General features: G+C 30.5%; 1 protein-coding gene across 1 annotated transcript; it reads right to left on the minus strand.

Annotated features, from left to right (window-relative positions):
- Positions 1–1905: 1905 nt before the first annotated feature.
- Positions 1906–25269, minus strand: sNPF (short neuropeptide F precursor). The gene is made up of 6 exons (XM_089699910.1): positions 25194–25269; positions 8359–8457; positions 3796–3968; positions 3168–3278; positions 2553–2642; positions 1906–2456 (listed from the first exon to the last, which is right to left on the minus strand). Exons 2-6 carry the CDS (start codon positions 8453–8455, stop codon positions 2394–2396), a joined length of 534 nt encoding a protein of 177 aa, XP_089556036.1. The 5' UTR covers positions 8456–8457; positions 25194–25269; the 3' UTR covers positions 1906–2393.
- Positions 25270–27980: the final 2711 nt, after the last annotated feature.

Raw genomic sequence — 27980 nt, forward strand, 5'->3', positions numbered from 1 at the left:
CTAACCAAAAAAGTAAAAAGAGGTTATATTGTGTAGGTACTATAGGTACCCTAATAGATTACCCTTCCAACATGAGGCCTTTCAATAAAATATACCTACATAAAAAATAAAAGTTTTACGTTTCTAACAGAAATAACAAAGCATCTGTTTTTCAAAAAGTTGTTAAAGATTAAATCAATTGATTGATCCTTATTGGTAATAAAATTATTATTTATTGATCAATAATTTCGAATTTGCAGTATAATTATATGATTGTAGAATGGGGAAAACGTTCAGACAAGTTGTAGCAATTAACGATAACATCAATACTCGTAATTGTAGAGTCCTGTGAGAGCGTTTACGGCATTGCAAGAAGGCCAAATAACGTAACACTCCTTGATTAACTTTACGAGTACTTATGTTAGATAATAATAATGAGGATTTACCTTGAAGAATTATGTTGATTAAACAAAATATTTATATACCTAAGATTTATACTTATTGTTCTAAACTCGGGAATTCACCATGCTATCATACGGCCTGTCGAAAAAGTTCAAAAGATCTTCCATAATAAATTTAAATAGTTATTAACCTAATAAATGTTTTTGAAGATTAACTATGTTACCTATGATTAGGCTGGAGAATGATATCGGCTGTTTTTACCACCGTCTAACTTCTCATCCCCACGGGAATTTCTTAAGTCCATGAGGGCCGCGGCTACAAGCCTACAAAATTTTATATTTTGAGGTATTGTTCAATATTGGTGCTCTATATAAATTTTCAATGTGTTCATATATTAATTTTTATTATATACATTACCTAAAATCATAAATAAAATTGTAGTGAAAATTATAACACCCTAACGTTGTGTTAATATATTCAGGTCATCAAACACAAAGGCACAATTTACTATCGCACAATTAAAAAAAAAATCTGAACCGGTATACATAGTTAACCTATGTTTTTATTTGCTACTGTACCTCGGGGAATGTTTTCTTTAATTAGAGTGATTTGTGCGGGAAGGTGCAGTCGGTCCCGGCAGAATGGATTGCCGCTACTTTTATTGTATTAGTGATCGATCGTCTCAACTAACACAACTCCTATCTTTGTCTTTATATATTATGTATAGGAAATAGAAGAAATATGATATTTCTGTTCTAATGTTTATATTTTCAATAGTTAGGGATATACATTTTTCAATATGTGTTTAATTTTTATTGACTTCCTATATTATTATTTATAGAGAAACAACATCGTAATTGTAAAATTATGAAACATTTATTATAGGTATTCTCATGGACGTATAAAAAAAGACGGACGGTATATCGCCTAAACATTGAGTGAAGCCTAGTAATGGCGGCGAAACATCCATGTGTGTGTGCCATGTTGCCATGGCAACAGCTGTCCTGTTGACAATGGCGGCTGTATTTTTTTCTATAAATTTTGCCGTAATAATTTTGTCATTAAAACATAAAAGAAATAACTTGCTTCCCTGTGGAATGTAATCCCTCGTGTTTTGTTATTTAAAATTGTACTGTTGCGACACCATTTAACCACGCAAGACAGCATTTTAAATATTTTTTGTGAAACAGTGACGCAGTTAATCAGTCGGTAGTTCACGACGTAATGGCGGCCGACTAGCTTACTATGGTGAGAGTGTGTGCGTGTTTATTGTCTTTACACGATCGCTAGCTTACTATGGTGGCTTCACGTTGTTTGTTCGTAATACGGCGTCCGTCTTTTTTTATACGTCCATGGGTATTCTAAATAGGTACATAGTTTTATCGGTTCAAATAAAATGAAAATTTGCACACTCGTTCAATATTCATTTACCTATTAATAAATGTAATGTTATTATATCCTGGAGAGCTAACTGCGGCACGATAAATTTCATTAAAATTATTGGGATATTAATTGAAACAACAGTTTGTCCGTTGGTTTTATATTTCAACTCATTTATGCACTATATATTATTAACTATACAAAATAAAACGTTTTATCTAAAGAGATGCTTCAAGAAGCTAGTTTCAACTTATCAGTGTAGTAACTTTACATTTGCCCAGCTCTAAAAATGTAAAGTACTTCACTGTTAACAAATAATAAACAGTCTTGTAAATAGTACGAGTACACGCAGGAAATTTGTGGACAAATAAAATTCTAGTATAAACTAACCAGAAACAAACAGGAATAACCCCTATAAGCAATATCATTGACAACAACAAAGGTACTAATAGATTATTATGTACATATAGCTTAAGAATAATTGAGTAACATCTAAATACGAATAAAAAGTTTGACACTTAAATATATATTTTTAAGATTAGATAATTTATTTTTCCTCTTATAATAAAATATTGATATATTTTACGGATTGGAAAGATATGGCTGTGTGGTGTTTACTGTTGGTAATCGAATTAATTTTGCTGCCTGTCGTCTTCCATTGAGCTACTCGCTTTCACCTCTTTGGGTATGGCGGACTGAAAAAGAAAGATTTATATTTATTTTTATCTAATGTTATGGTTATGATGGATCATTAACCTTACCAAATAAAGAGTAAAGGTCATAATTATTACCTCGAATGGAAGCAAAAACATGTTGTTGTCTGAACGTCTGCCGAAGCGAAGGCGCATAGAGGGGGCTCGCACGGCGCGGGGCTCCTGCTCCTAAACAGAGTAAATTCGTAACAACAACTATAAAAATGAACAATTCTGATAACAAGAAACTAACTTAACCACTTGTCACGTTTCGGCAATAATGGAAACCACGTTTCCAATAATACCAAACAGCTAATAACATCGCTAAGTTAATTCAAACATTTTGTGTTCAATACTTCGCAGAGTTCTTTAATACTGGGGTTTTAGATCAGACGGTAGGTATACAAGTTTCATAGAAATAGAATCGAATAAAAATCTAATACGACGCTTTAAAGTTTATAGATTTCCTAGCGGCTTAGGGATCTCGGAGATGGATAAGCCCGTAAAGGACATTGTTACAATCGTATTAAAATAGTATTTCTGTCACGTACCTATAGATTCTTAGATTTACCCCAGGTTCTATAAATACAGTTTTATTACAAAAAAAGGATCAGAAATTTAGATTATTTAGAGTATATATGATGGTAAGGATTAAAATTAAAACTGTCTTTAAATAGAAAGCTATGAGTAGCTTGGTATAAATATAAATCCTACCTCTTGAGGGAAGATGTGAGGCACGGCTCGTTCGTCAGATCGACGTCCAAAGCGCAGGCGGACCGGGGTGCGGACGTCACGCAGGGACAGCAGTTCGTCCATTTCGTCCAACTATTAGCAATTAGATTAACTTGTGATAAAATATGGATCGTATGTTAAATATATGGATACCTATTGTAATTATATGTTTATATTAATTAAGATCAAATTACCAATTTAGGTCTAGCAGATTTCTTATTAAAGAACAGATAGGTATGAGAAATTAATGAAAATTGATAAAATGAATAATAATTTGCTTAACGGAACCTTAATTATAATGTAATTAAAAGTAGCACAATTATGTCTAAGAACCAATTAATATTTCGACAAACTTAATGTAGTTAATCGTCGCGGCAAATTTACACAACACCGAAATGTTGCTATCCTGACCTTATTTGACCTTTCACTGTTTAGATAGTCAAATTAACGAAGTTTCGTTTGGGAAATCGAAAACTAATGTGTATTTAATATTTTCTGTCTAATATCAATAATTATTTATTTAACCTTGTTTCACCATATACTTAAAAAAAGTAATCCACATCCAAACATGTCCAAACATATTTTATGCATAATGTTTTTGTATACTTACAGGGGCTTGAGGTGGCATATCGGGATCAGAACGTCTGCCAAACCGTAGGCGGCGAGATGGCGAGCGAACCGACTTGCGGGCGAGCGCGTGCCCGCCTAGCGCGTCATGCTGCGCCAGCAACGCGTACAGACCACCTAGTGCATCCCAGTTGTTTTGGTCGAGAGACGATGATGCTGCGAAAGTGTTTGTCAGTTGATACAAATTCGAAGATATAGCCCGTAGCTGCAAGGCCACCGACGACTCCGGGTTTGCAATCTAATATATGCTGTGCTTGTTTTAAAAGTTTTATTTTTAATAACGATCAATTTTTTCTAAACAGTTGAGGTTCTAAATAAAATTTTTACTTCGATTTTGGTGGTTTGATTTTGATTTTGGTACTACTCAAATCATATTGAATGCTAAGTAACTAACTCTAGAATAACTGAAAGGTACACAGAGTTTAGTGCAATAGTATACCGAGAAGTGAATCGCTTTGGGCTTTGTATTTAAATGTCAAAATAATATTGCAAACGTAATTCAGATCTTAACAAGAAATACTTCAAATATATACTTAGTATGATTGTAGATATAAGTTCAAAGCTATATTGTGTGTGACAGATGAAGGGTAAAAAGGGTTTCGTAATAGCTTATGACTAGCCTTATCATGTTATATTCCTTATCGAGTTTCTTAGTAATTGAATACATCGAGATCTAATAGATAGACTGAAAGTACGTCATAAATATTGATTAGTACCGACGTTTTAATGTATATAATATGTGCTCTACATAGGTATTGACAGCTCATTTAAAAACTAATAATAAATTTTGCTAACATTTAAATTATATTTTCGTACAGCGATGTTGATGACATGATGTTTTCGCAACATCAAACAAACTATCCGCCTATTGTTAATGATAAGCAGTATCTTACGTTGTAAAGTTTTGATTGATCTAATAATTCTCGATACCGAACTATGATCGAGTCAAGTAATTGACTCAGCTGCATTATGAGACTCCCGAGACGTCATAGTTAGAATTTAGAACTTCTAGCAAGAACTTTTGTTGTTAATAGAATGTGTACACTAATTATGCTTATATTATCTTGTTCCATCCTGAGATTCATTAAAAGTTACACTTGGTTAAACGACAAGCTATAACGAAAATAAATAATAGTTGAACTATGTATTATTTAACTTACTATTTAGCTTAAATTTACGAATAACGATTATTTCAATTTTAAATAATAGTGAAACTTCAGATAATAGTAAATAGGACTTTGTTCGAAAACAAACAAGGTAAATGCCATTCAAGGTACTAAAATTACCATGAAGCTTAAGTAAATTTCAAGAGTAGATAATAATTATGAATACATTATAATTTTATTGGTGGAAATAATTCTACCGCGTTTAATTGTAAAGACTCGTATTTAAAACAATATTAAGTACTAAGTATTTAACACGTTACACATTAACCTTATAAATAAAAAAAAAAATGAAAAACTGATATTACCTATCCTTCGTTTTATTGAGTTCAGTAGAGACTAAAGAATTAGTTCCATAAGAAGGCACTTAATATAATTTTGCTATTCGAATATAAAATCGAATAATAAAATAGCTTATTAATGTAATTTAAAAATATATTCCGAGGTAAGCCACGCTTTTAATGGACATAATAAGTCAGCGTTACTCATCATTTTTATTGTAAACATTTTTTTCCTTTCATGAATTATTCACAGTATGGTATATTGAAAAGCAATATTTATAGAAAAGATCTCGTAATATACGATAACCTTTTATTAATAGACATTAACGATACATCATTATTTCTTATATATAAAATTCTCGTGTCACAATGTTAGTCTGCATACTCCTCCGAAACGGGTGGACCGATTCTCATGAAATTTTCTGTGCATATCGGGTAAGTCTGAGAATCGGCCAACATCTATTTTTCATAATATGTACCACGGGCGAAGCCGGGGCGGACCGCTAGTTTTTTTATATTATTATAATAATTCATTATAAACATAAATTGATATACATATAGGTAAAATGTTTTAAACGTTATTAAAAACCGCAAAATAATAATCTGCTGGTAGATTTAACGCGGCCTCTATTGAAATAGTATTAAATATGCAAATGCAAAAACCGTAGAATTTAATTAATTAAGGTTTGAAATTACTGATCCCTCAAAAGGATTTTAGAATCCGAGTTAGGTTAAATTAACGTAATGTGATGTAAGAAAATGTTACATTTATCTTTATTTACCGATTTAAAAAAATATACGAAGTTAAGTTTTTTTTGTTTAATTACAATTATCGTAATTATTAATTTGAATTAAAAACAAAAATTGTAGGATTAGGAAAACATTTACACATCGATTAAGAAATGAGATTTCAAGAAAATATTTGGTTTTCAGGGAACTCTACATAAATTAGTGATGCCACGAAAATATATTTTGTAGGTTGTTTTTCGTTATTACTTTTATGCCAATATTTGGGAATTATATAAAACAACTATATTGTAAGTTATACTTAAAAATTAATAACCCAGAAAGATAAATTTTACTTTCCTTAAAAAATGTAAGTACTTAATCATTACTTAGAATATCATTAATAATATTGTACTGACAAATTAGCAATAGTCTTGATTGAAATAGTATTTAACATGATGATCCAACAAGGTAAGAACCCCACAATTTAAATATGTAATAAATTAAGGGTGTGACGCCTCTACGTAATTTTAGAGTTACCAAGTTGCTCAGAATTACCTGACGTGACCGCAAAGATTAGGTTATTTTTTATATTACTTATTTCATATATAAGAATTTTAACGAATTGAAAAAGGTCGATTAGACGTCAATTTATCAGTTAATCCTGTCGATCCGTTTTATCCTGTCTTTTATAATACGCACCCTTTTAATTCAGTGGCTACTGACATGACGCGGGCCTGTATGATATTGAAAAACATTAAGCAAAGAGGCATCATGTACTTTCTCTTACTTCTTACTATGAAATAAAAACCAGCCAAGTATGAGTTGAACTCGAGCACCGAGGGTTCTGAACAAACCACTTTTCACCAAATTTCAAGAATTAGGCAAAAAGTTGAACGTTAAAATGTGAAGGACCAGTTTGACCAATGAGCTGAGTTTAAATTCTATATTTTCATATCCATTCGTTATTTGCTCAAAGATGTATTAAGGTAAAACATGTATAGAAACAGTCTATAACGATGCCTTAAAGGCAAAACTGCAACTATTGCCTGTCGTAAGCCGACTGCAAGCATTTGAATGGATTTCCTTATCTCTTGCTCACAAACATAGTCATGAAACAATGTGTAGGTATACCAAATATGTTATTCGAGCTTCGACAATTGTTACTTTTGTATAAAGTTAAATATGTGTAAAGTTTACATTCTTGAAATTTTTAATACTGTAATAATAGTTAATGTATTGGTAACACGAACTAATAAGATATCCTCCCATCCAAAATTCGTTCACTACGGCCAGATCCCAGAGTAAGTTCAATAAAAATAAATCTAACCATTACAATCATGTTCTCTTATGATCTAATGTTATTTAATGGAAGTATGCGTTAAGCCCGACATTATAGCCGTTAAATAACGTGCCATTTAATTCGATAGTTAATGGGATTCGTGACGTGAACACGTAGTTTAGATTTACGACTCGACTGATGTTTTGTTTACGGTAGTTATTATGAAAAGCCTGACAAACGTTGACAGTGACATGTACACGCGTCTTTTGTAATGTTTTTGTAATTTATTACTTATTTATAGTGATAATAGATCACTCATTATTTTATTTTATTTAGTTTTTTATTACTTTATATGTTGGTATATTTAATTATAAGTACACCGATAAAGAAAACAAATTCAAATAATTGAACTACAAGAAACCCATTAATATATAAAGGTTCTCTCTGAAGCTTCTGAAGTATATCACTTAGTAGGGCATACAGAAATCGAAACTTTATAGCTAGAAGTGCTATTACTTGTGTCTTATACCAAACATATCAATTTCTTCTTAACATTAATAAGTTGTAGATATTCACATTTTGTTTTAATTACATAATGCCACAATTTAAAAAATACAATGGTTACGTAGAAATGTGCAACTATTTTAAAAGTAGATAGTTAAAAGGCAGACTCTATCACAAATAGAACCAGTGTGATATAATTGAATAGTTGACAAATGACGGCATAAAGTTTAATGAGATTTTGAACATCTTCACTAAATTTGCTTTGTAATAACGTAGTTAACTTCAGATTGCATAACCTTGAAACACATGAGAGTATATACCAATTAAACTGTAGATTCAAATTTAATTAGTAATGTTTGCGATTCATTACCTTCCTGTAAAGCATATTTGTGCAAGTTGGAGAATGACAACTGATACAGTGCTCGAATTAATTCAAATTCACGGGCGATGACGGAACACAGTTTAGTTTCAAACACAATTTACGTTGAAAATTAATCCTGTATGTATGTCAAATAGCTCCGAGCGTGGTTAACTGAGCGGGGATTTATAACTAAAGCTGCAGATCTGATTAGTTGATGTCCATAACTTACCGTCATACTGTGAAAGTGCCTGCGCCGTGGAGCCGGGCACTGAGCAGAGACCCGCCAACCCACACAGCGCTACAATTAGTGCTAAATGGCCGGACATATCTGTAACAAACAGAATTCCTTTATTAATTCCTTTCAATTTTCGTATATTTCATTAATTTGAATATGAATTTTATAAGTTGTTTACACTATGTTATTACAATTTCTATAAGATTTTCGTAGAAAAATATAAGTTAAATATTATTAAGCTTTTCTCTATTATTATAACAAATCATAATAGATCACATTCAAATTTATTTGATGATACGTATTTCGATTTGTACTTTTTTTTAATTATGCAGTTACTAGAATATACGTAGATACTATCTTGTGGAACATGTACCTAAGTATAGACGCTTAAAAATCAGAAGTTCATTAATGTCACATGTTTAAAATCTAAGAGTGTATTAATAAGCACTCCTTTTGCGCGTATCATATTTAAAAGAAGAGCATCCTGAAAAATCTTTAACATGAAAGCGATGAGCTAAATTCAGTGTTAAAAGTTGTAGTCATATTGCTGAAATCACAACCCGCATGCATGAAAACTCAGGGCGTGACAGTCGTGACAAGCGGCGTGATAAACGTGATTAATGACGTCACGATTGCCGCGTCAACACGCACGGCTATGTCATCGTTACATATGACATTACCTTACTTGTTGAATATCATTTCATTAATTCAGACCCATTAAATATATTTGTGTTGCATAAAAGCAATTGTATGAAAAAAATAGAGTTAAGTAATAAGGCTGTCGGTTTGTAGACACGTTAATATAAAATTTATTAAATATAAATGTTATAAAAACAGTACAAACTCCTGCTTTTTTCAACGCGTCACCTTTCTAACGTCCACTGCTAGACCAAGGTCATTGTCATAAATTTCCAGAACGATATGAGTCTTTGAAACACGAACTCAGAGAATTTCAAACATAAAATATAAAACATATTCTATCAGTAGACGTTATTCATATTGAATCGCGGCTGAGGCTCGCAAGATGGCATGCAAATTATGCTACAACATGATATTCGTCCATGGCTACAATAAGGAAACATTAAATAAAAATATTTCCCATTCCGATCCTGCATTGAAGTCACTGCATGCAATTGTATATAATATTACTCAGATCTTTTCACTCACTCATTATACAAACAACCCCACTTTGCATCAGTGCATGCAATTCTGCATTAATATCCTTTTAATTCGCATGTCCCTTCTATAACTTATACATTATACATAGGTATGTATAATTTCTATTGTCTAGTTAGTTTCTATAAATGGCTCTTTTATACTAGGTATATATATTTTTTATAAAACTCGACCTCGACGACCTCGGTAATAACTCAGGCCCCGGAATCACAGACACAATAGAAAATCTATTATGTCGTGGACCGATCGGGCCGTTCGGGGTACAATGGGTTTATTAATTTATTTCTTCAAATGATAGATAATAAAAACGAAACCAAATGACATTTATTTGCTGAAACTGGGATATTATAAATCCTAATTACATCTTCGTTCCGTACATTTCAGAAATCCGGACTAAATCCCTTACTTTAATTTTCTTCAAGACTAATGCAACTACACTAATAAGAAACAAAGGCGGAATTCCATTTAACCCCTAAGAAACTCAAAGCATTAGATATATGAAACTAAACCAAAATGCCATATTAATAGGATAGTTTATATTTAGCCCTGTTCAATCTTTCATTATAAATACAAGCCATCAAAGCTTCAAATAATAATTTTAACCAAAAATTGTAAGAAATCAAAAACCCACAAAATTGCGAAACGCTATTTAGATGTACAATCCAAAGTAAATATTATACAAATTTTTACGAAGGGAATATTCGTTTTTATGTCATGCCGCAATATTGTCCAAGCCCGGAATTTTTATAGCCGAAAACGTTTCTATCAACATTAATAATAAGTACGTTTACCATTTTAATAAAAAAACATGTACTCCATAACTTAAAGCTGGGTTGGAATGCCCAATTTGTTTCTAAATAGAGCTCAAGATCATAACCATTTTATACTTTCTCTAAATTTTAGTACGCATTGTACGCATTTTTTTACAAATATTACGTTATGATGTTCAAATTTCTAACTTTACAAAAAGTAAATTTATCTAACCAGTAATTTTTTGAGTTAAAAGTCAATTGGTACACAACATATTTCCAAAATACATTCCCCAAAGTTGCACAAACTTGCGTGTATTAATATGATTGTCTTATTAGGTATAGTAAATTTTCCTAGAATAAAGTTTTCATGATTTATCTTAGATAGAGTTGTATAAAATTATGGAAAAAATATCGAAAAATATGCTTAGCAATAAGGCTCTCTTATCAGTTTCAGAAAAAGTAACACTTGCTACAAAGACTTGATTGATCGTTTAGGCGATCGTTCATCATGTTTGTATTGGCGAAGAGACCTTTTTAATAATAAATACCGGGGACTTAGTAAAAATTAATATACACATCATAACATATTCATGTTTACATTTGTAATCAAAAGATCAAAACCACTTGTTTTGTAATTCTGTGCGGGTTGACGCGAACTTGTGTTTACAATTTCATTTACGGCTTTGTGGATTAGGTTCACCATTTTCGGTATTTTGTTTTCCTTGCATTAACTTTTTATATTCAGTTTAAAAACCGATATTGTAACTTCAAAGCATTTTTATGAATACAGAAACGGTTTTAATTAGGATCATTCGAAAGAGAGATGAAGGGTTAAACCTTCGTCATTGTAAGGAGTAATTAAAGTTTTTTTTTTATATCTTTATTTAATACTTGATCATGTCACTCTCAAAAATAAAATCAAAACATAACAAAACAGATTATTCTAACAGTAAAGCATAATAATTATCTACCGTCTAATTAAAGAGTAATTAAAGTTAAATATTTAATTGAAACAACGTTCACTCAAAACGATTGACCGTTGTAAGTCATGATGCTATTTTTAGAAACATTTATGTTTTTCACTTTTCATCGCACATAATAGATTTAGATTTAAATTCAAAAGAATTCGGAACAGCAATGAAACTAAACTTCTGTAAATTTTAAAAGGTTTTAGTGTAGTAATAATGCGTACATCAAGGTACAGTGCGTGCCGATGATTCACGATACGTCTTTGATCTCCGGACCGGCAAATTGGTTGTTGGGGTGACCTCCACCGGTTTGCACTATGCCTAACACTATTGTGTTAACGCCATAATGCTTCTTAATTATACGTGGCTTAATTTGTCGGAGCCTTTAATTAGGACATCGTATGACAGCTGATTAAAATAATTGAATACATGTGATCACCTACATTTGGTTATGACTGATAATTACTAGTGCTATATTCTAATATCGATACAAATTATTGGATCCAATAACCGTAGGTTAAGTGAATATAGGCTGATACCTCTACAACGCGCAGTTGTAAATGGCTTGATTGTTACGTGATTTTAATAAGCATTTATAAGCTTAAGTATGATCAAGTATATCTACAATTATTATTGAAAACACTTATAAATATGATATTTTGATTCGTTTAATTCATTCGGTATATTATTGTTTTATGTAATCAGTAACTTCGCCAACTTCTATTTAAGTTTTGATTCAGATTGACTGTACACCAAATAGTTTTAATTGATATAAAGTAAGCAAATAGAAGATATTTTACCTTTACCCTAAAGCCGTAATCAATGATGTCATACCTTTATTAGTGTACATGAAAGTTTAATTGGTTCCGAAGCGTTAGATATCGACAGATTTCATAGAACTTAGCGTTAGTTCTAATTCTGCAAGTCACAAGAGGATTCACTGCCGTCAGTTGGCGAAAACTTAAATAGGAAACCAGTAACAATATGAAACTAAGTATTTGTAACTCTATACTGCAGTCGTGAAGTGTAGTCTTATGATATGACTTTATGATTAATATTTTTTACTGAGTTAAAGGTTTAAAATTTTTTAAGCGTTCACGATGCGATATAATATCAAATTTTTGTAGAAAATGTAGTGTGGACCGGAATTGTCTTGGGATGACGAGATGAGATAAAAAACAAGCGAACGCTATATTATTATGGTATAAATTATTTTGATTAAGGCTTATTTTGATTTGGATTTGGTTCTGCATTCCATTACTACATTGTTTCAGTTGTAGGCATATTAGTTAACAGAGAACATTTCGTGAGTCTCTCAGTCTGATATGGGCTCTCCAAGCTAGTAATATATGTCCAGAATCAAACATTTAATCATTTATCTCAACCTCAGTTGATGGATTGCGAAGATAATTGGATATCTGCTTTTGGTTATTTATTATTTTTAATTTTAAATTTAATTAAATCTAAAAAAATTAAGATCTACTAAGTTAGGATAATAATATTTCCTATTATTATATCTGTTTATTTGCAATAATAATATTATTATTTATTTCATAACCTTTATATTCATAAGTTATTTGAATTAATTTATCTGTATATCTATTACATATTTTTCGTTGACAATACATTCGAAAAAAATATATTAACAAGAATGAAATGTTTCGAAGGGCATCAAAGTGATTAAATTATACAAAGCGTACAAAGTGTGAAGGCAAAGTTAGACTTTCGATAAAACAAAAACTGTATATTGTTTTATCATTTACGTAGAACAAGAATCTCATAATTTAAATGCTATCGTTTACTTTACTGTTATTGAAAACACATAATTCACTGAAGACATCGGCATGACGACGACATCAAGATCATTTAAATGATTTCCAAGTATGTATCAGTAACTTTAGATAATATACATATTTATTTATAAGATAAAAAGTTTTATTTCTGCCTATACTAGCATAGCGTTTTTGTTCGTAGGTTTCATTCATTCATAGTCTATTGAATTTATTGACATCAAAGTACATAAGTTACCAAGTAAAATAACATTTTGGGTTTTTGTTTGTTATATTAAATCGCATTATGGTTATTATAATCGTTTGGAACTTTAGCTTAACAAAATTAAAGTCAGATGAATTCCGTATCATGTTAAACTGTACACTTATTCTAAAATTCAAATCCAATAACATTCCAACTATGTAAAAATGCTTACTAGTGACATTCTCTGGAATGACTTATCCCTTTGATAATCATATGGGGATTTTCTAAAAGATCAGCATACCTCGACAATCCCATGTGGCATGATGTTAACGAACCGCTTTTTATCTCGGCTATGACGAGGGGTAACGTTAAACATATTTTATTAAAAAACTCTTTTGGAGAAAAAGTTATATTTACAAAGACTTTATAATATACTAGCTTTCCGCCTGCGGCTTCGCCCGCGTTTTCAAAGAAAAACCCGCATAGTTCCCTTTCCCGTGGGATTTCCGGGATAAAACCTAGCCTATGTTACTCGTGGATAATGTAGCTTTCGAATGGTGAAAGAATTTTTAAAATCGGTCCAGTAGTTTATGAGCCTATTCATTACAATCAAACAAACAAACAAACAAAGTTTTCCTCTTTATAATATTAGTGTAGATTTAAATTCGATAAAATGTTATGATAACACAGCAACATTAATTTCACTTGAGAGTCTAGTATGTTATGTTACTTAATAAATAATGTATCTTCCGTCATAATTCATGCAAACAAATTGAATTTCTATAATCTATATTCACGAACGCAAAGAGATTCGTCAAGTGTGTAAATCAAACCCAAACATTTCAATTTACATGAATAATTATTATGTTAATTTTCAAGTTATCTTAGTACCTGTACACACTTGAGGTAAATGTAACCTTGATTACTTGATTAATAAAGCAACATCGTGGAATTATAAAAACAGCAATAACTTAATTAGATTGTTAAACAGAAACTCAGCGGTCAGAGCTCAAGAGCTCTCGGCTCTTAGATTAAATTTTGTAATGAAATTAGACAAGCCCTGCTGACGTGTTTATTGCGTTAACATAAAAAGAAAATCAGCGATAGCAATGAGTGGATGCGTATTTCTTTTAACTCTATGCTCAAGAAATGGTAAGAGTTGTAATAATGTTCGCATGTTAAGAACTTAGTAAACATTTGTGTAGGGTTGACACGTAAGTTAAATTCGACTGTACTAAAGTACCTTTATCAGAGTACGTCTTTAATTCATCTAGATAGATTTATATTAAAAAAATGTTGTGTGGTTTTATGAAACCACGGTAAAAGTGAAACTTAGGCACAAAATTATCGTGTTTGTACGATAATTATCGTACGGTTCCGAACACTGCTTAATACCTACTCGGCAGCCGACCGTCACGCGACATGCGCTACACAGACCAAAAAGTTTGAGACGATGTAATAAAAGTTTCACTTTAAATTTATATAAAATACCTATCTCAGACTGAATTTTTCGCTTTTATTTGAGACAGCTTATAAAAATACATAGCTTTTAATATACTTTTGTACACTGTTACCCAGAATTCTACTGATAAATTTGATAACGTTTTCATTATAAATATAAAACTCTTCAAGCTTTTTTAACGACAGTTTATTTGCCTCTGTTCAAATCATTTTAATACAAAGCTACGTATATTTCTATAAATAAAAACAATGTAACTATATCCTTATTTTCTAACGGTTTGATTGCAGCGAATACACCTCTATTACTGTGGTTATTTAGACTAGTGATTCGAACAGGACGAGGGTTCCGCTAATGTAATTTTCAGAGATGTTCAAGATAAATTTATGTAATGGATTCGATGTCGTAAGTTCATGACACTCGTATTTATTCTAACAGACATGTGCGTTCATATTAAAGAACACCTACGTTTATTTTTATGATTTTATTGGTAAATTAAAAACAAAATAGAAAAAAAAACTAGTTGATTTCTGAAATGAAAAGATTATATTTAATATTAAATTAATACATAGTAGATTTCCATATAAACAAAAGGGTGAGAAATAAGAGTTTCCGAATACATACATACGTATACTAAATTAAGAATTTCTTGCAAACCTAAATAACAAAAAATGATAACAAAAAGTGTGTCCCAAAATGTGTTCGAAAATAATTAACATAATGAAACATTTCATCTAATCAAAGAGTTTATAAACCGTACTGAAAACACGTTTAAGTTTATTGGGTCGTAAGTAGACGTTTAATTTATCTCAATGAACAATTCATTTTACAATTATGGCGCTAATTAATTTTACTTAAATTATTTTATTCGTGAACATAAATTTTCTCGCCTTATTTTCTTCGTCGCTATTAAAGTTACTAACTCTGTGATTGGACATACGATCAACTCGTCTATTTTCCTGTCTTGTAAACTTCTTGTAAACACTGTACGTGATAGATTCCTCTAATCTGTCATTTTCAAACACGGTGCGATGTATTCCAATGTCAACCGGAAATTCTATACATTAACGTTTTCAAATGGTACGTATTACTCTTAGGCATTTACCTCTATAAAACTTAACTTGTTACAGTTAGCAATTTCTAAAAGCTGTACTTTAAAGTGCATAAAAAATAAATTCTATTCTGCAACCTAAATTAAAAATTGATACCATCTGCTTACATAAAACAGTTCAATTCCTATACCTTATATTATCTCTACACTGATACTCGTACCGGATTCGTATTAAATCCAACGTCCTACATTTATTCCGACTTATCCATTGATTTTATACACTAGACATAGTAAATAAGTATAATGCCTTGTGGAGACAATAAAACGCATGCAGCTATAAAGCGGGCGTGCCGACAAATTGGCTCGTCTATGGCCAATCAAAGGAATCACGTTTCAGCTGCTTCGCTGAACTAATTGAGTGAGGTGACGTCGCCTACGACCACATTGATTTTATATTTATACCATCCATGTGATAAGTATCTAGGAACATGAAATTAATTAATCGTCGCAGATATGTCATGTGAGAAGATATGAACGTTACCTTTTATATAAACTTGATGTGAAAACTAGTTTCATTTTTTACTTAATTACTCCCAGACTAAAAGTCTCTACGCCGCGCTACGCGATGCTACGCTACGGTACTAACGGTCTCATAACATAATAACTCTAGATTCTGTTCAATTTAGGTCCACATTTTCTAATTAATTTATACATTTGTATTATTATACGTCGGAACGTGTTCTGTAAAACTGAGTGACAACAGTCAATCGCAATTAACGAGATTTTTGTCCAAGTAAGTATATTTTTATACGAATCAATTTTACGGAAAAATATTTGCAAAGCAATCTCAATCTTACATTTTTGGTATCAAAAGAGAATGAATGCCTTTCAACAATTTGTCATTGTAGATATAAACATATAATTAAATTGAGGCTCGTTTTTTAATTCAAAGCGTATTTAATGGCATGTTATTTTTATAAGAACAAATATTTTATTTCTAAATAGATAGCATTATTTGCAAATCTAAAAATAAATCATACCAGGGAGGTTTCTTTCAAAACTTTCGAATATTTCTTTTTCTTTGATTGTAAGGCGCTGTTTTTGGATTCGGATATTTCATATGCAAATAAATAAGAATGTCAAGGGATAGTTTGTTACGAGATCCGCTAACGAAAGCTTATTCGGGTCGCGAAGCGTGAGATGTCCCGAATATAGTCAATAAGCAAAGAGCAGAGGCCCGAATAATATTGTTTATTCAGACATAAAAGAAACCTTTATATCATAATGTTATTACTTCAAACGCCTCGTATGCTCTCTAATGTATGAAAGGGTAAATAATTCGCATATTATGTGCCTATGTTTATCTATATAAAGGACAATAATATAAATATTATAATTTAACAAAAACATGTCGTTATATTTATGCAACAAATAAATATTGTGTATAAAACAGTCTGCTACGAGTTAGCGTAGTACTTTGCTACGAGAATAGCCGTAACGGCTATTACCAACATTTTCCATTTAATGACGTCTTCTTTGTACTTGTTTATGTATAAAGTATTACTGTTTCATAAATATTAAGTTTAATTCTTAACTTAGTAAATTTATTTGTTGAAAAAATTGTTCAATTGTATAGACATGTGATATTTTCACCACGTGTAGCATCTCATTCTTATTATAATGTTGACTGAAGAATTGCGTACCGGTCGTTCAGAACTACAAGCATATAAAATGGGATACCGTAGAAGGACAACAATAGGACGGAAAGTCTCAAGTGTTTGCATAAGGCTTGCTCAGTAAACACTTATTGATGAACGATCCACGTACGGTCCCTCTCGATATAAAAGCAATGTCTATTAACAGTCACCGTAAATGTCTAATAATTTTGCGAAAAATGTTATATTTCTAAAAATATGATCGTTATAATATGGACCTTTATTGGAAATTAATATATTGAAACACTGCTAATAAAACATTACATAATTTATTAATATACATACTTTTTTCCATAAAAGAAATAAATTCATCGTTTTTCCTTCAAATTATGTACGATCTTATGAATCATGTTTTACTAGATTTGTATTTTTAACATTCTTACATTTATGTCTAATAGGTTCTATAAAATATTAATATAATATATACTATTAAGAAATCCTTTTGGATTAAAATAACAAGAATTAATCAAGCGGCACTAAGTTTATACACACAATATTGAAGCAAATATCAAACTCAAATTACGTTTATGTTTGCGTATCATGTGATATTCATTATGAAGATTATCTCAAGTGTGAAGTAGCTCGTAATGGATTTAAGGTAACGTATTTAACTATACGCACATGTACATGTTAACATGATAATCTCCAGCATAGCTACGTGCTTACCACTAACCAGATTAGCTTATAATGAACTCAAGACGACGAAATATTAACTGAGGTCTACCCACGTAGGAACTCCCCATGCTAAGACATGCTATTATCGAGCACTACTTACGTGTGACCAAGGTGAATTAGATTGGCTCCTCCTGACTTGGTTACAGGTACGTTAGTAGGCCGATCGAAAGTGTATCAACATAACTAACTATGAAGCGCGATTATTGAGAGTCAAGAACTTTTTAAATCGATCAATTACTATGTAGCTGATATGTTTGCTTGTTAAGTTATGTGAAACCGATAATTTATGTCGATATAACTCGCTCATATTAATGATCGAGCGAGTGAGAATATTTTAATACTTATTAAAGTATTAAAATATTTCACGTTAATCAACTGATGTTAAGATATTCCCAAAAGAGAGAAGTTAAACAGATAACTTCTCTCTTTTGGGAATATCTTTTGGACATATTAGTGCGGATATTTGATAAGATTACTACGGGCAATTAGATGTAAAATCACTGTTGACCGACCCTCTTCAAAATAACTAGTTTAACCGTAACTTCCTATGGAAATAACTCAGAAATTGATAATTTATTTTGTTTCATTAGGGATTCATTGAAACGCACGGGTATGTGAATAAAGCTGAGGTCGCTTAGAACATTTATTTCATTAATATTCATGAGGATTAAATAAATTCTAAAGGTCTCCACAAATTCTGTGTTACATATGAATCAAACGTGCTCTACGTTTTCGTTGATTAAACAAACATCTGTTTTGTTCATGGCTATTCTCAATAAGATAGTCTAAAATCAAAATTGTAACCAATAAGAGTATAATTTCCAGTTACTTGTTTAAAAAAACTCTATTGAATACTTCAACACTTTACCAAGTCCAATTTAATTTTAAAACGAACATTCTGAAGTGTCTTATTGAATTTGACGAGTTTCGTTTATTAAACAAAAAATGTAAATATCGGAAAACTGCTTCAGAAGTTATAACGACGCTATTTTGAATCAAAACTGTGAAAAGAGTCAGTCTTTTGTACTTACAAAAGACTGAATTATACTTTTTGGAAACCGTTTGAAACTTTACATTACGATAACAATATATTTAAACAATGTTATTCTTCGATTTACAAAATATTTTTACACATCCAGAATGTACTGGAGAAAGTTATTGAAAGAGTGATCTTCATAATATTAATTTATCGAGAAGTTGTTTTAAGTTTCACTAATACTTTACCTATTATAAAATAATGAGTTTCGAGCAATATAGAGGACAATAACAATAATCATAAAATCAACAAGCTTAAATTCACGATGCTAACTTTTATTACAGGAAATCTCAAGCATGTTGCACGTGTTCCTATTTATTACCGTCCCTATAAATGGTTACCATTTTACCCATGAGAATACTAGTTTTATTTTTCCTACTTATAGTACTGCAGGGAAATACACTTCAAAGAAAATACAGAATTAGCATCGAAGAAAATGTAAATCGTATTCTATCTAATACAAATATTATTGCTATATTTCTGAGAAAAATAAGCTGCCATTTTTGAGTTTTGACTGGAATAACAAACAGCTATAATTTTAATACATACATTGGATGATATAAATCAGAATCTAGTCTCTAGATAATAATAAATAAAAACGAAATCAACGGGTCATCTAGTAACACGATAAAATGTATTGTTTAAGGTTTGAATAATAAATTAAATCCCGATTCATAATAATGAAATTCATTGACGGGACCGTATGTAAACAAACGAACAGATGTTAATCACCTCACAAATTAAGTTAGGACACTTTGTCACATTTGGTGACAAATTATTGTATCCAAGTAGTTTCGTAGGTCACTTTAATTCAATTTGAAGGGTAGCTTTACGCTTAAACTCACTGTCCATTTATACTTAAACATTTCTAGGACTGAAGTTTAAGATTAATGGTTTAAAACTTTTTGTTTTATGGGAACGGTTAAAGGAATAATCGTTTCTAAATGTATATGAAAATGACTAATTGCGTACTAAAAGGTATACTGTGCAGCTTTTAAAATCTTCTCGGTTACAACAGATTCTCCAAGGAAAATATTATGAGATAATTTGTAATTTGATTTAAAAGCGTTTTTTATTTCTTTCATTTCATCTTTTATTGCATTGTTACTGTAGACGCAAAAAGTATATAAAGAAATAAATTGATTATTTACCATATAGCGTAGAAGATTCCCAAAACTTCGCCTAATTATTTAGTAGAAAGAGGCACATCCACGTGTACAAAGAGCATTTCAAATAGGCACTACACTCACTCTGCACTCGAATAATATAACAGCACTCCAAACATACAGATTTCTATGTTAGCACCTTTATTTCCTAATCGTTGAATTGAAAGAGAGAATTTCAAAATATCTATTATCTAAGACACATTTTGTGGCTATAACCCATTTTAATACCTATTTTGTTTTGTTTAATATTATATTTACGAATATAATTTACGACTAGAACTCTACCCATGTGCATATACATATAGTAGTAATAAATACGCTCCTATAAAAGAACAGAAATGCATTCTTATTTTTCCGCATTTCGTGCATCTAATGAGATTGCTAAAAGCGAGGCCATCACGTTCATTATCTTAGATGTTGAATGTTCTTTGCCTTCGTGTAATGGCTGCTCTGAAATAGGTTTCATTAACGAAATGAAAGACAAGGAGTCATAATTCAGACAACTAACATTTATTCCCAATTTCTCAAAGATCCCGAAATACCTCAAGTGTTAATTGACCAGATTTAGTTTCTGCAACTGTAATTGAGTTCCATGTGTTTAGTTTAAATATCACTTCAAGTTCAGTTTAGTTAAAGCATCACTCCACTTGACTTTAAGATGAACGGAAATTCAACAGAAAATGAATTGGAATTGAAATTGAATAGATTGATTGGGTAATTCATATAAAGGAGGTTTTTTAAGAACCTTTAAAAAGCATATACAATTAAATCCAATAGGTATAAGTTTTGCTTTCAGGCATACTAACATAAATATTATTATTTATGGGTTTATTAATTGACGTTTTTTATTAATGCATTTTACAGTGATATAGTAAGAGTAAAAGGATTATTTTAATATTAAACAAAATATAGACCCATTTGCCAACAAGGAAATAAAAATTAACTAGAAAATTAAAAGCTAATCTACAGCACGTGCACGGTGCAGCAAATCGAATTGAAATACTAGTTAGTAACTGTGACGAGTGGATGGGTCATATATGAGCGTGGTCGAGTCAGTGCTGTCAGCTGACAGGCAGCCGCAAACGCTAACACTATTGAGGCACGCCGCAAAATCGATCACAGCACACTTCGCCTCACAATGACGAGCCGACCATGCCTGTCTGGTAAAACAATGTACTTCTTGCTATGTCTGTGACTTTTTACAGCTTACAAAAAATAGAGATTAGGATTGGTAAAGAAGCTATCTACTTATATCGCAAAGCTGTTTTACAGGATTGTATTCTACGGAATACAACGTTTAATTATTAAATAGAGAACATAATATAGAAAGGTAATAGAAGAGATATCATAGAGACATGTTTTATTATATACCGTATATGTATTCAAGGATTATGATAAAAATGTTTTCCATTAATTGAAACATTATATTATATATTCGAAAAATTGTTACCAGCTGCATTTAGATGCAACGGTTCCGTGCGTCAATGGAATAGTAAAATGAGTTTATAGCCGTCCGGTCTGGAGCAAAAACGCATAATTTGCCCATAAAACAGATTTTATTATCAGCGACAAGATACAACTCTTTACTGTTTTGTAAAATATAAGTAGTAGCTACAATTGTAGACTGGATGGCGCGAATGGATTCATTTGCTTGATGTATTTTTTATAAGCCCTTATCTTATCACTTATATTTTCAATTATTTTTATTTTAAAAAGTTTTTAAGGAATACGAGTGGATAAAATATCTAGCATTGTGAATTTAATGTGCACAACATAACTTTGCCTACTGATGTTTAACAACAAAAAAATAATAAATTTATAAAGTTAATCGCAATATTCATTCAATATTGATATTCTAAGATAAACTTTAAAAGGAGTATTTTTTAAATTTGCCATCTATTAAGGTTGCACGTCGGTTGTGCAGCGTTCACTCATATGTGAATAATTTACTTGATGTAGCTAGCTTAAGAACTCTAGTGGCTAAATGTCAGCTTGCATACACTTATTATGTAGATAATTAATATACATATATACAAATACGAATAATATTTTAAGAGTGACTTTAAATATATACGTAGATAATTTACATCATAGTGCAATATTCATTGTCCTTTCTAATGTATTTCGAAACAAACAATTTGATTCCCATTCAAAGAGGTAAGCGCGAGAATTAAATTACTTGATTCACGAACAAGATACAACGGTCAGCACTGATACCGTAAATTCAATGGATGCATACAAAGCCTTCGCTCTACCAGTTGTTTCAGTAACAAAACATTGTTAAAGGAGAGTAGGGTGTTTATTGTTTATTTATAAATACTTTATTGCACTTAAAGATAAAAAACAAAAAATACAAACACTTAAATATACTTATCGCTCAGAGCGATTTCTTCCAAACAACATTTGGTACCATAGAGGTATAAATACATAAATGGGTTATATTTTTTGCAACAAGAAAGCAATAAATAAATAACTCAAATACAACCCACAATTTATACCTGCCAGCGGTTAACAGGATGCTATATTAAATTATGGACGAATTTCAAATTGTATTTACATCGCGATCTATCCTTACAAAGTTATGTCATTTGAACGCAATATAAAATTACTCGACCAAAATTCGAAATAGAACCTAGTCGATTACGATAATAATTAGATTTTTATCGGTGGCATTAACTCGACAGCACTGAACGCTATATTTAAAAATATCATTCCATTCCCAGAAAATAATATTTGATGATTTGAGATGTTTACAGAAATGCCAAGCAACTAGACGGTTAATAAACAGCAAATATTAATCATACAAAGTACGGCTGATTTTAGAACTGCAAAGTTTACAAGTTCAAACTGTTGAAGGACTCCAAGTTCTACGATATTTCCACATTTCCGTTAATTAGACCTTTATATTGTAATTCATTAACTTTTATACAAAATGATGTTAATTGTAAATGTATACAGTGTTATTTAATACTTTAGTATTTGTAAATGTTTAAGAGAGAACCTATGGAACGAAAATATTAAATTTTATGGTATTGTCCATTTTCTTATTAATTGACTATTAGTATAAAAAAATTGTTTTTACTAACGTTTGTATCCAGTGGAATAGAATTTAATTGTTATGATGGGATTTTACGGTTATTTAAATGTTTATTAAGAGCGCTCTGCTAACGTTGAAGTTTCCTTTTTTTATAAAATTTTATGAGAACCGTTTAGATAGGTCACTGTTAATTCCACTCTAATTTTTTATTCCTAAATAAAAAAAGGGAATAGAGTTTAAAATATTATTATAAAGATAAAAGAGACACACAATAGAGATGATCGATAGAATTAATGAAGTCTTTCTTTATATTATTATCTTCTACGACTAATATATCTATTATTACAAAAATATGTTTAAACTTTTATAATCATGTAAACGGATTTTCATAATTAATACAAAACCTAAAAGTTTACCTAGTCTTAAAGTGTGAATAAAATTCACACTATTTAAGATTTTGTACGTTGAAATTATAATGTTATAAAATAATTTTATTTTGAGATTAAACTAGTATTTAAATTTCACGTTCTATAAATAGTATATTGTATTATTCATATTCTTGTGAATGTTTTCGAAAGCTTGCATGAAACAGATGTCTTAAATTATGTAACTACTCGCATGCTACGTGCATAGCTACGAGCCTACGACGTAAGCTCGTAGACAGCCGTAGGCACACAAGCTCAATAGTTGTTCAAACAGTCTTTGGCACTCTTTCTTGACACAGTTGGAGACCCATTTTACATCTTAAGTTTTTGACTTTTACATGATGTTAAGAGTCTTTGTATTCTTTTTTTACTGTCGTACATTTAATGCTTTCAGTCATACTGACTATAACTATCACACGTTTTTAGTACTTGTACTTTGAAAACGTATTTGTAATTCGTTCCAATTAAAGTTAATTTATTTATTAATATCTTAGTTGTATTCAAATATTTTATGCACACATAATATTAATATGATGTCAATTACTACAGGAGATTATTAAAACTCTTACTCGTTTTTTTTTCTGAGTTATAATTTATATATCAGAAAAACGAATCTATAATTTATTGTACTTTTCTCGTGTGAAAACTTTTACGGAAAATGCTAATATGGCTGAATTAAATATAATTGAGAATTAATGAATTTGAATTTAAAAGTATGATTTTATATAGTGATTTTATATTATACTACCTACATATTTAATCAGTTACACAAAACAATTCGTTTTCATAGGAAGTGAAGCGTAATAAGATTTTGTTACGAGACTACAAAACGTATCTGATAGAATGTCATATTTTTAATAAGATAAATATAAGTTGAAACTCGAAACTCTATATCAATACACAAGAAAGTATTATACCTTTGATGTTTGTTCTGCTTAAACAAGAAGTCTCTCATTTTAATAAATAAACTGTTTACTTAGGTTTATTTTTTATTCCTCCTTTCGCGAATATATTTTGCAAGGCTATTTATGTTGGGGGATTATATTGACAATATTCAATGAAAGTTAAACTTTACATAAAGACTTGACTTGAACTTGAAAAACGTTTATTGGTAATATTATTGTGAAACTTTATTAGATTTTTATTAGATTATTTTTTAGAAATTTTATTGAAAATTTTAAAATTACACGTAAACACACACTATTTTATTTTGTAATAAATAACGATATACGAATAAGCGCTTTTGTTAATAAAGTTCACCACTCAAAATGTGTAAATTCATCAAAATTATATTGAATTAAAGGAATATTGGAAATACGTTATCACGATTCGCTTCGTTTTTCTCGTTCGTTTTGTGAATATTTTTTCCGCTTATCGTAACTTTTATCAACTCACCTGACAATCACAGATGTACGATGAAAGTGACACGCTTTGCTGTGCTCGGGATCACTTGTTCGATGTGATCGCACGCATTCAATAACAAAGTTTTCAGGCATGCAAAGCTTATATAGGTTGGAACTCCGCCTCCACCCCGCCCCAAGGCGGTTCTGCTCTCAGCGTCCGCGTGATACACTTAACACGTCAACAAGTTTTCACTTAAACTTAACACCAATTTTTGTAAAGCCGAAAAGTAATGTTAATCAATGGTCCTCTGCTGCTTACTGCTTTAAAAACCGCTGTAAAGCTGTACAACCTCTTTATTTTAAACAAAAATTGATTTAATTAATAAAGAGATGAAACATTCACAATATATTATTGTAAATAATGAACACAATATAAATGATGATTAGATTAACTATAGTTAATTATTAAATCCAAAACTAAACACTTTCACTAATAAATAATATTTTTATTCTAAAAATATTTACTAGAAAAAGCGAAGCATTAGTTAAACTGATTGAACTTTTGGAGATCCTAAATACGGTAAGTTACGAATACCCGTATTCAACTTAACGAAACTTTCATTGAACTTAATGTACGGAATATTAATATATTCCGTTGCAAATATACTAATTAAGCATAATCTCTCTCATCAACTTTTAATCAGCCGGGACACAAACGGAAAGATTTACATATTAAAAATCAAAATCATTTCATGTCCCAAACAGTAAATCTCAGTTAAAGCTGATTTCAAAGGACCAGCTACATAACTTCGTTAATTGCACCCAAATTCAACTTTTGTCTATATATATAATATTATTATATTATTATAAAGCTGAAGAGTTCGTCTGTTTGAACGCGCTAATCTCGGAAACTACTGGTCTGATTTGAAAAATTCTTTCGGTGTTAGATAGCCCATTTATCGAGGAAGTTAGGCTATATATATCAACCGCGCGGAGCAACTAGTAAAAATATATAATTAATTATTATCAGACCCCATATCTGTCCCTTATCCAGTCAACTAGAAACTGTGGGGTCGATGACTTTTTAGTCATTAAAAATTTTTAGTCATCAGTTGAAGTTTTATCAATAACCTAGGCCTATGCATTCATATATGTTACTAGCTCTGACCCACAGCTTCGCCCGCGATTTCAAGGAATATTCACATGGAAATTATATATTTTGTCCACGGTAAAGAGTAGCATATTAATATAGTCTCCTAACTACGTGGAGACTTGAATGAAAGACATACCAAAAAACAATTATATTTTCGCATTTAAAATATTAGTAAATATATAAAGATACTAAATGGAATAAATGTGATTCAACCCCTAAGGAAATTTTTTTTAAAGTCATTAGAATAGTTCCAAAAGTCACTAATATTTTCTTGTATAGTTTACAATCATACTCTAATATGTATAATTTATCAAGTTTTGTGGCCTTATTAAAGAGTTAACCTTGTGTAATAAGAGATGTCTTACTAAAAATTCAATACATATTAATAATCTTAAACTCGTTTGAATAAATTTAAATAGATAAAAATTCATATTAACCTGAATCGTCACATTTATAAAATTTCTTGAAGTTTTCAAGTTCATAATAAATTTATTCACCGCGAAAAAAAAATCAGTATTTATCCACCTTTCAACATAAGTACACGTTATTCAAAAGCGAATGTGTTAAAAAGCTGTATTTAAAACGCTTAATTTGTACTTCAAACGAATTCAGCTCTCGTGGAAAACTCTCACGAAACAAAAATATTTAACGTCCGTTCATTTTTTTAATACACTTTGTGAATACTGAATATCTTTTTAAACTTAACTTGATACATTTTAAAAGCTTTATCTCAAAGTAGGATATACAGTTTTATAAATATCATTTGAAATAAATAAATATACTCTAATAAAAGCCTGCTCATTTTGTAGCACGGCTGTTCAATCCCCAGAAGATGTTTCATGTTACCTAATCGTAACCGTAATAGATATATTGAGAACAAATAGGTTTTCCTGAAATATACAATATCTCACTATCTGCGGAATCGGGAAAATTTATTGTGACGTTTTACTTATAAAGCATATCTTATACACGAATAATAGAAATGGAGAAGCTATAAATCGATACATCTTCTTATTACGACTTATAATACTATAGCCGAATTGTATAGCACACAAACATAATATTTTAAATTGATTTTGAAATCGCCTTATACCTTATCCGATTTGAAATCAATCTATGCGTAGTAGCTATAGGTAATATAGTAGACAAAGATCGGTTCACGATATTGTAATTATTATTTGACGACAATAAATATAATCAATCAAATGCGATGGCACCATTAAATTAGTTATTGGTCCATGATTGCCACTTGATGATACAACTGTTTACACAAGAATCAATTAAAATTCAATTTTCCCGCTAATTCCTCTGTCCTAAGTTATGATCCGATTTATCATTTGCACTATGTATGTATTATGATGAAGCAATTAGTGATTTATTTATTTATTTAAAAAAATAATAAAGTATTATAATATAATCATGTACTTACCTACCTACCTACATCCTACACGTGTTCCTGGATACCATAATACTTTTTCTATGAGTGTGGGATACATTTTGCATAGTATGCAAATGTGTCACAAGATTTCAATGCTATTACCCATATCGTTAAGCATTTTCATTGATCGTTTAAACGCAAAATACACTTATTTTCCTGGATTTTAGTCTCGTTATTCTATACTTTAAAACGTTACGTGTAAGATTGTTTTCGTTTAAACCTTCTCTTATCAATATTAACGCATGAGT

This window comes from Colias philodice, chromosome 10 (genome assembly GCF_061535455.1).
Source record: "Colias philodice isolate Cphi_HAF_F1 chromosome 10, ilColPhil1 Martin Lab GWU primary, whole genome shotgun sequence".
NCBI classification, from domain to species: Eukaryota; Metazoa; Arthropoda; class Insecta; order Lepidoptera; family Pieridae; genus Colias; species Colias philodice.

Bases quoted from the DNA above. Each gene is read 5' to 3' on its own strand.
- sNPF (XM_089699910.1), bottom strand. From the start codon at position 8,455: ATGTCCGGCCATTTAGCACTAATTGTAGCGCTGTGTGGGTTGGCGGGT. The intron at 2,643-3,167 runs GTAGGATTTATA...TACTCTGTTTAG, and splicing joins CTCACATCTTCCCTCAAGAG to GAGCAGGAGCCCCGCGCCGT. The intron at 2,457-2,552 runs GTAATAATTATG...TTTCTTTTTCAG, and splicing joins TGTTTTTGCTTCCATTCGAG to TCCGCCATACCCAAAGAGGT.